The sequence below is a fragment of the Xiphophorus couchianus genome, chromosome 2 (assembly GCF_001444195.1).
Source record: "Xiphophorus couchianus chromosome 2, X_couchianus-1.0, whole genome shotgun sequence".
NCBI classification, from domain to species: Eukaryota; Metazoa; Chordata; class Actinopteri; order Cyprinodontiformes; family Poeciliidae; genus Xiphophorus; species Xiphophorus couchianus.
Window position 1 is genome coordinate 5,519,328 of NC_040229.1, and position 11,382 is coordinate 5,530,709.

At 39.3% G+C, this 11,382-nt stretch overlaps 1 protein-coding gene across 2 annotated transcripts in view; it reads right to left on the reverse strand.

The window, feature by feature from the left end:
- The window catches only part of cecr2 (CECR2 histone acetyl-lysine reader), a 44,397-nt gene extending 35,747 nt beyond the window's left edge, over positions 1–8,650 (reverse strand). Inside the window, exon 1 of one of the 2 annotated variants that reach the window (XM_028025971.1) lies at positions 8,308–8,650. In XM_028025971.1, coding sequence (XP_027881772.1) covers positions 8,308–8,427 — 120 coding nt within the window. In that variant the 5' untranslated portion in view covers positions 8,428–8,650. The remainder of the gene's footprint in view (positions 1–8,307) is intronic. The other variant, XM_028025980.1, reaches the window with a different exon arrangement.
- Positions 8,651–11,382: the final 2,732 nt, after the last annotated feature.

The window sequence follows — 11,382 nt, forward strand, 5'->3', positions numbered from 1 at the left end:
GAGGGAGCAAAACTTCAGGCTGCATCTCTTTCTCTCTGGTGATCCACTTGCTGTTTAGACAACAAAAACAAGGATGTGCTCACAGACAGGCTGTTCTTCCTTTTCTGCTACATCTAATAGGACTAAATCTTCTTTCACTATCATCCTGGTTAAAATGCACACACACACCAGGAGCCCCCACACACACACAGCAGCAGCAGCTTTACCCAGTCAGAGTGAGGAGCCTCCACCCTCCAGGGGGAAGCCAAAGAAAGAGCCACCATCTGGGGTTTAGTCATGGTGATGCCAGGGGCTGGGGCGCCAAGCGGGGAGCGGCAGCCATCGCAGACATAAACAGACACCCCCATGCAGGTTCTGCTTCCATCTTCCGTTTTAAAATTCAGGTCAGAACTTATATTCACTTTGTTAACTATAAAATATTATCTTTCTGAACAATCCAAATTGCTCTAAGATATGGAAGATATGGATCTATTATTATTTTTCTGGCTCCCATTGCAGAGGAAGAGGTCATCATATCAGAAGGTCCTTGATAGAAAACAACACCAGTTTGTGGGTCTGCTGCTGATAACAGTAGCAGACCGTAGCAGACAGTAGCAATGGGCATGGAGTCCGTCACGACTCCATGCCCATTTCACCCACTCAACGTCCTGAACACAGAAAACATTAAAAGATTGAACCGAGCCCAAAAGGTCACAAATTCCCGTTTCTGAAACATTACAATATTTTTTAATCTCCAACTCCAGTCCTTCAGGCCACCGTCCTGCAACTTATCCCTGCTCCGATACCATTGGATCAAATGAATGTCTACATTCACACAACACAAGGTTGATGCAACACATATCCAACTTATTCACTGCAGTCTGATCAGCTCAATTCTGATCCTTTCATCCAAAATAAATCAGCTCTGTTCCACTTCCACATGTGGAACTAAATCATCAAGTGTCTGCAATCCGAAAGTCGCATTTTATCCAACATGCGTCAAAATTCAGCAGCGGAAGAATCCAGACGGTAAATCTAAACTACGGCTGAAAATGAGAATAATGACGTGATGAAAGCAGTTTAAGTCAGTGAACGCATCACATCCCAATTGATCACTTCTGGTCCGACTTCATATCCAAACAGAACCGGGTCAGAACTGGGTCAGAGGCTGCAGCTCCACTAGAAGCCGCTGCTGTTAGCTGATAGCTTTCCGTTTATCAGCTTCCTTCGTCTTCTGACCGTGCTGTCGCTCTCAGCAACTTCACAATCCATCCAGAGACCGCGGCCATCTTTACCGCCATAAACAGAGCGCTGCGGCGGCCATCTTTACTGCCGTAACAAAGAGCTGCTGGGGGACGACTGCATTTGCTTTTGGGTTGGAAACCGTTCACACAGAAGGCTGGCTGCAGACTTTAGAACTGCAACAAAAAAAACTAGATAAAACTATATGCATTTCCACAGGTCCAGTGAATATTTTATCCTCAGAGTCGTAGAAAACTTGAAAGATGTTCTTGAGTTGCTGTTGGAAGCAGCCAATCAGACGTTGGGGGCTTCCATAATCCCACCCACTGAGTTTGAAAGGTGAAGCTGACAGTTTAAATTAATTCATGATGTGGTTCAGCAGAGGAACCTAAAATAATTTATTAAATCATGACAAAATTATATTTAGTTTAAAAAAATAATAATAAGACATTTAATTGAGGCAAATATTTAATTCTATATTTAATCAATTATTTGTTTATTTTCATTTTTAACAAATTAATGGCACATTTAAATAATTATCTCATGAACTGTTGATTGTAATTTGGCATTCTTCACTCTTCATAGTAGCTGATTCATTTAAAACCAAAAACTGTTCCTCAAATCCAGTGATCTGTTGTTTTGTTTAAAGATTTTTTTTCTCCTTTATGAAAGAATTTAAATATTTGAGTTTACATCTTTGGAAAAGAATTAAAAACATAAACAATTACAGTCATAACCTTTTAATGATTGCAGCAAAATGCAAGAAGCTTGAAACTAGAATTAATCCCAAGAACTAAACCCAATTGCAGCGCCGCCTGATCTCAGAGGGACGATGACAAGCAGCTAATTAAGATGCGTAGTAAACAGACAACCATGTGCCAAACAAGCTGTCAGCAGGGCCGTACTGACAAGCCCAGGACAGAGGCCCCTGGCACCAGGGCCCATGTCTGGCAGAGAGCGGCGCCCCGCGGAGGACGGCGGGACCTCCAGCATCATCTCACTGATCCACAGCCAAAAGAAACACCAACATGAGACAGAAAGTAAGGGGCAGCGGCGCGCCGAGTTGACCCTCTGCTCTTCCTCTGCATCACTCACCAACACTAATGTGCTTCAGCTTCCTCCCTCTCCTAAGCGCCGTCTCAAGGACACTTCCATCCCCTTCCTCCTCTGCCCTTCCCCTCCCACTCACTGGTTTTCCTCTGCTCTAATCCTCCGGCTCGCTGTCTGGAGTGGGAGGAAAGTGGAAACCAGTGACGGTGAAGTGTGTCACAAACAGAACAATGTGTGAGGGGCTCCTTTGTTGGGAAGCCTGGGTAGAAACTGTTACAGCAGAGCTGCTGGACTGGATCGCTGAATTTGTCAAAAATCCACTTTGGCTTCAGTTTCAAAGGTCAATAAACACCGAGTTCCCAGATGAGGGATTTGTTCATGCATGAGGGGAAAACAAGGGCCTTCACTGGGCAGAATGCTCAGCGTTCAGGGTCACTTTCACTTCCTCACAGATTTATACAATAAAGGCTCCGAAATAGCAGGTTAACATCATTTAGCTTTAGGTGACATTTCTAAACTATTATTATTACTTCATATCGATAGTGTAAAAGCTGTAGCCAAATCCAAAGAGTGGCAGAGAGAGCGCAACAGAAACCTCACATCATTCGCTCCAACTCGCCAACCCGGTTTAGAATCAGTGGGATTAAAATAATTAAATATAACATCAGGAATAATAACCATCAAATATATTTATCAATGTTCTAGTTGTTATTAATCTAAGGTAGCTCTAACCAGGTGGTATTTTAGTCTAGATTTAAATGAACTCAGTGTTTCGACTGTTATGCAGTTTTCTGGAAGTTTGTTCCAGATTTGAGGTGCATAGAAGCTGAATGCCACTTCCCTATGTTTGGTTCTGGTTCTGCTCTGCATCCAGAACCAGAACCAGAAGACCTGAGAGGTCTGGAATGTTGACACAACATCTTTAATGTATTTTGGTGCTAAGCCATTCAGTGAATTATAATGTAGATATTAAGTAGGAGAGGCCCAGGCCTGGTTCCCCACATGTGACTGATGTCTGCTCCAATGAGAGGTTACCTATTGACACGAAACCAAATATTGTATTTTTCTTTTTTTTTGCTGAATTTATGGCTCTGGCAAATTTACAAACTGCAAGATAATCAGAACCCTATGACAAACCTACCTGGGGATGAAACTAAAATCACAAAAACATAATCTGTTTAATTAGTTATTAGGGTTGTGAGCATGATTAAAACAGGCCATCTCTAGATTATTACCTGTGGAGGCATGAACGTCCACTCCCACGGACTCACCGGACACCAGAGGGAAAACCAGAAAGCTGCTCAATAAGGCAACACCGACAGGATTAAAGCTCTTTTGGTTAACAGTGATTCCCATCAGATTCCAGGTTGCACGAGTCCCAAAGACCAACAAGGTGAAAGTTGATTTTTCCAGCAGCGAGGTGCCGTGGTGCCTCCTGTATCAGCACCAGAACTTTTCCTCACTTATCATTTCTCTCTAGCTAACATATGTGGGAAACATGATGTGAATATTTCTGCGTTTAGATGATTTATATGAAAGAGGAAACTGGCCAGAATAAGACAAACAGCAGAATAAAGTGAAGAGTGAACGTTCGCTGGCCACTTCCTGCCTACTAACCTGAACACTTTCCGCTCTAAAGCTGGAGCTGAGTGGCTTTACCCAACTGATCCTTCCAGAAACGAGCTGAAAATATGTGCAATGGGAATATGGAGGAGCAGAAACTGAAATCAAGTTCCTACTTCCTAATAAACTTTCACAACTACTATCTTATTCTCCAAAACGCTGGCAGTAGCCGTGACGAAAGCAGAAGTAGATGAGAGTGGCCAGGCCGGCTTGTCTGGTTGCTGCTATGTGGCATTAAGCAAAACAAACATGTCCGCATGCAGTTTCCTCTCATTTCTGTGACACAACGTCCTCAAAAAGTAAACATGCTGGATCCAAATGTTCAGAATCCCGAAGCTGCTGTGAAACAGTTTGTTTGCAAAAGAACAGCAGGATAAAATAAACAAGTCAGTTTTTAATCATTAGTTCAGCAGATCATGAGTCGTTTCTATCAGTCCTTACTAAGATCATCCTGTTACCATGTTCTTACAGTATCTAAAACATGATATCTGTCCAAAAGTTGGCTTTCCAGACCAAGATATAATAATGCATAAGGGGTAAAAGCAGAACTGTAATCATTACTAAGAAAATGCATTTCATATTTACCCAAACGTTTAACTTTTAAAAAGCATTTTAAAGCATTTAGAGCACCTGCAGCTCAACATCAAGAAGGACTATAGTGGATGAGATTTAACCAATGTTCAACATTTGTTACATGTTTCTAACAGAAATCCCTTATGTTGCGTGAGAAACTACCAGCACTCTTTCCCAGTTCCCCATTTAAGTTTCTGCAGGGGTGCACAAACTATTCTCCAAAGCACTAATCCGTCGAAATGTTTCCATTTGGATCAACAAAATGTCTGTCTCCAAGCTTCACCTTCTTCACATCACAGCTCAGCTTTAAGTCAGAAGTCCAGACCAGAATAAAGAACGAAGCATGACTGAGGATTTTATGGATTCAAAAACTACCGGAAGATTAATCCAGAGCCGAAACAATTCATCAAATGATTCCAAGCAGAAACTGAAATCAGGAAAGAAATGTGAAATGTTTTATTTCTCATCATTTTTTGCACTTGGAAAAAAAAAGTTTTTTTTCATACTTCAAACTTGAGATGAAAAGTGATGTTTGAATTATTTTGCATTTAAGCAATAAAATGTTTTCTTATTAAAAAAAGGAACTGAAATGTTTTTCACCAGTATTTATTCAATTACAAAGCTAAGTTTAAAATATCCCTAATTACTGAAACTGAAACTATTGAAAAATGATACATGTTGGACTTTAAGATTATTAGTAACACAAAGAATTTGCTGTTCAGAAATCACATTGATTTTTCTGACTTGGAATTGAGGAAGTCTAATAACTGAGTCCTTACTTAGCATTTAACTCAGACGCAGAGATACCATTAGAGCGCCATCAAACCGACGCAGTTTGAAAGCCATGGATTCAAATAATCGGCTGAAAGAAACAGAGTTCCAAACTTTTCCAGATATTTCCAGAAGTTTTTGAGACTCACTTTTTGCAGATTTTTCCAGAGACAAATGATAGAGAGGCAGCCACCATTTTCCCACCCAAAAGTGTTTTAATGCAAAGCAGAAACATCTAAACTGCATGCAGAAAAACTGCAGGACCTTCTTCTTTCTTTCTGGTCTCACCTACCAGTTCCAACTATTTCCATTATTCCCAAAGAACTACACCAAATAAAGCAGAAAATGTTGAAAACAGTTTGGAATCCAACTGGAAATTAAACAATTACACATTTATTTAGTCTCCCTAGACTCTCCATTTTAAAAACTGTTGTGAGTTGATGTGTTTATAGACTAGAAGTTGTGGGACTTGGGGGGGGGAACATTGACATCAGACAGCTGTTTACTGTACAGTTGGTAATATAAATGCAACTGCTGGTAATTAAGCGGAGTACCAAAGAGTTATAACCTTGAACACCCCTGCATCTAATTAAGACGTCAAAGTGTGAGACTTCTGCATCAATCTCAATGTGTCCTTGCATCCAGCTGAGGGTGTAGCCACACGTGTGATTTGCTTAGTGATGCAGTTCCAGATGAATGGATTATTCATACTGGGCTGCAGCAGCAGAGCAGCACTGGCAAAATGAATGACTCAAACCATGCCTGACCTGCAAAATGAATCATAAAACTACAAATCAAGGCACTCAGGTGAATAAGAGATGCAGCCTTATGGACTAGTGAAGCTAATTATCTTCATCCCTCTTTCATTCTGAATACAGTCAAATACGTATGAATACCTCAAATGTTAGATGCTACCTGTCTCCATCATACTAAATATATGAGCTTTTACTGATAAACTAATAATCTTAACTCCTGAGCTGGGTTTGCAATAAAAATAAATTTAGGCTTATCTATGTATTCTACTCATGATATGTTAATATAAACAACATGTTTAATTCTAAAAACTATTTCTAATTTTGAGTCTGAAGCTTTTCAGCAACACTGGGCAGCTAAGGAATGGAAATGAGTAATACTAGTATTGATAAGTAGGGCTGGGACTTTAATGCATTCATTTTGAGTTAAAAATCTTAACAATTACATTTTTTCCACAAATCCTGAGCCAGCTCCTTTGTGTTGTGTTTCTGGTACGCCTGTTAATCTGACGCACTGCAACATTCACAAAAAACAGCAATGAATGACAAGTAAGTACATTTTAGAAGTAGTATATACCGTGCATATATTTTGACTATACAACTTTGAATCAAATAGTTACTTGAAACTACAATATAATGCATTCATAATTATGAATACATACTTATTTACATAAGTACATACCCTAATACAACATTTTTATTGTGATTCATGAGATAAAAGATTCTAGGAGAGTACAGTAAAAGGATCTTAATTGATTGAAAATATGTGTTGAAATTCAATTAGTAAAACTGATTTCACATTGTGAAAAAGGGAACTAGCAGCTCATGATACTGTAAATACAGTGGAATAAATACAGAGTTGTACTTATAGCACTGTGATGGTTGTTGTAAAATATTTCAACTAAATTTCAAAGTCTTTTTTGAGCAATAAACAGCATCACTACAATAATCAACATACCTACACTGAAATGCCTGGTGGATCTAATTAGCATCATACCTAAAATTACTCTAATGGTAGATGTAATGTCCACATTTATAATCTCCAATTAATTTAATTTGCAGTAAAAGTTAAAAAACAAAAGTGCAATTAGATATAAATTCTGGCATTAAGTGGATATACATTGAGATATCTGACCTAAAACAAAGTCCCATGTGAAGGAGCAAAAGCAAGCAACAATATGGACCCTCAACTTTCGTGTAAACTGGGCGCAACGCGATCCCCCATCTGGCTCACACTTCGTTTAACAACAAAGCCACTGCCTACGTGTTTTCCTGCTGAAGGGGGTGGGGACGGCTGAGTGATGGAGGCTGCTGATGGCTGATGTTGACCCCACCGATTTCTTTAAAAAGCAATCCATCTCTGCTGGACAGAGCAAACCATCTCCATTAACCAGAGCTTCCTGTTCATACTGTACTGTTGGGCGGAGGGTGGCGAGTGGAGGGGGGCATTACAGTGAGCAGGAGTGGGAGGGAGGAGGAAGAGGGGGGTGGACACCGATGAAGTTGTATTATGAGATAATAACGTGGTAAATCAACTTTTTTTTCCTCGACAAAGAAGCGGGAGCACGTGCAGGACGTTGCCTTGGCAACTGGAAGTGATCGACCTGCGGCGTTTTTTAACGTTAAAAGTCGCCGTTTCTGGCAACAACACGGGGCTGGAGCGAGCAAACAATGCCTGAAAACAGCATCTGCCTCCCTATGGCTACCCGAGCCAGATGGCTGGGAGACAATAAACTCCGAACCTCACACCGTGAACTTAACTTTAGCTCCGGATACGGTGGATAAACGTGGAGCAACTCAACGATTACTGCCAATATTAATACAATATTTCCACATAATGGCGGGTTTAGTTCATAACGTTTTAGAAAACGATGGTTTAGAGTAAATGTTCATGTTCTGGATAGTTTCTCCTCACTTCTCCGTGCACATTTTAACCAAAACGTTGCTCTTTAACGTAACCTGGAGCAAATAACAACAAACATGACCTCTAGTTGTTACTTCTTTTGGTAGGTGACTGTAAATATGTTACAACAGACATGTAAACAATACTAGGAGTAAATGAGGTAAACTTCTTTAAAACATTTTCCAACTTTAAGGAGCCGGGAGCAGCACCTGAAGCTGCCTCCTGTTAGCTAACAGGATTGCCGTTAACGGCTGAGAAGTTCAGAGAAGCCTCCATAAGCTGGTTAACCGAACCCGGCCGGGCTCAAATGCGACCGACCGATCACGTAAGCAGAAAGTGCTGACACAAACAGCTCCTCATTTCCGGATTAAAGGACATCCGTGTGGCCGCAAGCCGCCGCGAACGAACCCTTACCTCTATTTCAAAGTCTGGAAGCCGGAACGCCGTCCTGAACAGCGAGCAGAAGTGGGCTATGGCGGGGACTTCCCACCAGGACTGGACCTCTTCCACAGAAAGCGGACATCCCTGGGACATTTTGGGATCACTCAAAGTGTGTAACGATCCTTCCTCACATAGGAAAGTAGCTTCTTCAGTGACTCGGAACTCCTCCGGAACATTACAAACAAGAAGAAAGTTGTCGCTCCCTTCCTGTTGGAGCGGTTGCCATTGCGACCAGCGGAGCGCTATGATCTGCTTCAATCAGTGTCTCAACGGAGCCGAACAGATGGAATGGACCGTACCATTCTGGCTACAACAGGGGGGGTCGACGAGTCAACTCCAGTTAATAAACTACTTCTAAAGATATGAAGACACCAAACCGGCGGAAGTGTTTTTACTAAACCAGTAACAAACAGAAAAAAAACATATTTACATTTAGATTTGCTTTTTAAAATAATATTAACCGCGAAAATATGACCGGACCCCACCAATTAGATGGTGTGCTCCTCGTTTAAAGGGAACGATAGTAAAACACAGAATGACGAAGAAACTGAAAAAGTTACGCAATGCCTGACTGGTGATTCATTCTAGTTTTTTTTTTTTTTCTTCGGATTTGGTTTCGTCTAAACTGTTATTAAACTTGTTAACGTACAATTCAACAAACGTTACTCTTTTATGGTCTAACTCTGATTTTCTGTTAATGGTCGTTTACTAATGTTTAGGGAAATTCGTTCTGTACAGAATAAGATTCAATAACTTCGGGTACAGGGAGATTTTGTGAACAACAGAAGTGTTGAGTGAAAGTTAAGCTACGCAGGGGCTCCCCCTACTGTTGCTATTAAGTATTGCTCGATAGACAGAGACAGACAGACAGACAGACAGACAGACAGATAGACAGACAGATAGATAGATAGATAGATAGATAGATAGATAGATAGATAGATAGATAGATAGATAGATAGATAGATAGATAGATAGATAGATAGATAGATAGATAGATAGATAGATAGATAGATAGATAGATAGATGTAGGAAGGGGTCAGCATCACTGTGGCTCCAAGCATCCAAATAAATAAGAAAGCAAAACTAACTGTTATTATGTTTTATTAGGAATCTATTACATTTATTTCACTTTTATATGCAATAAGTAGAAAAAGCAGAAGGTTAGTTTTACATTTAAAGGTGTGAACAGTTCTTGTATGGCAGCTTTTGTATAGACTTTACCACTCTAACACTTTGGATGAAGTGTTTTAGATTACTCTAGTCTATTCTGTTGTTTGTTTTTAATATTATTATGGTTCTTAATGACAAAACTGTGGCAATCTGCGATAGGTTTTCTAACAATAGTATCTTTATATTCTACTTTGGGAAAATCTTGATGAGTGCAGACACACTGAATTTTTTCACTCTTATTTCGAATTAAATCTTTTAAATTATTTTTTTGTATTTATTTGAAAACTTTTACAACGCTGCAGCTTTGCCTGTTAGCATTCAGGTTGGCCAGCAGGTGGCGGTAGCTAGCCATGTCAGTGTTCGGCCATCTCTGTTGCTTCAGATTCTGCGGTGACAACAGTTTTACTCTGACCTGGAAGGCAAAAGAATTTAATTTGTGAGGAAACTCCTTCGTTTTTGTTTTTGGCTGAAAATCTTATAAAATAGAGTTAAATTTGTACTTTGGTATACTATTTATTTGCCACAAAGTTCTAATGTTTAGTATATTTTGATCCAAGTACCTAATAAGGTGAAGTCATTGCCTCATGTTTACATTTAATATAGCAGGATAAAAATTACTTTTACTACATACATTTGCATTGAAGTATTTCCTCTATTATAAACTTTCATGAATCAGTAGAAGTCACAAGTCCCAGCGCTGCGTGTTTCATCCCAGCGCTGCGTGTCCCGAGGCCGAAACATCGTCAGTGACCCCTCACACCCCCACCATGGACTGTTCTCCCTGCTGCCCTCTGGAAAGAGGTTCTGCAGCATCCGGTGCAGGTCCACCTGGTTCCGAAACAGCTTTTTCCCACTTGCCATCAGACTGCTGAACTCTTAACTGGACTGCACTTAAAATCTGGTCTCCACTTTATACCTTGCACATGTACAGAGCTAAATAACTTCTATTTCACTGTCATTCCTGCACTTTATATTTTATGTTTATATTTATATTCATATTTTATACTGTATTTTATTTTATTCTGGAGTAACCTCACAACATTGGAACCTCAAACATTATCCTGAGCCGTATGCAACAAAATTTTGTTCTGTATACAACCTGTGCATGCAAAATGACAATAAAGTCAGTATAAGTCTAAGTCTAAGTCTAAGTCTAAAAGTAAGAGTGTACTGTAAATACAGTTCAATTAACTAAAATTAAATAATTTAATTTAATTTAGGTTTACGATTGCAAATAGATTGTAAATCGTAAACCTACCATTGCAAACCAAATAAGACCTTTAAAATGTATACTTCTATAAGCTTGAAATGTTTTGATTTAGTCCAAAGAAGTATTAAACTAGCATGCTTTATAGTGTTCTGCAGGTAAATGATCTGTAGTACACCTGCAATAAATGTCAGATATACTTAATAAAATTAACTTTGACTATAAACATATGTTCTTTATTAATAACCTCCCTGCCAATGTCCAGGCTCCAATTAACCTATCAGAGGACTCCAAACCCATGGCATCACCCTTTGGACTTTCCCAGTTATTTAAAGTGACAGTAACCATACTTCTGATTCTGAAGGCTAATATAAAAAAAAACTCACTAATTCTTTCTCACATTATTTTAAAATGTATCAAATAGAAATAATTTAGGTAATTTTTTTAATCTTTATTGATTCCCAGAGAAGCAAATTTGACAAAACACTCACAATATCATAATGCTAATTCCAAAAGAACAAAAGTAGACCTGTGCATTAAAATAAATAAAACAACTGCTACAACTCTATTTCCTAGGGAAGGATTACAATGTTATGAAACACAAAGCAGAAAGTAATAATAATAATAATTCTTCTTCTTCTTCTTCTTCTTATTATTATTATTATTATTAT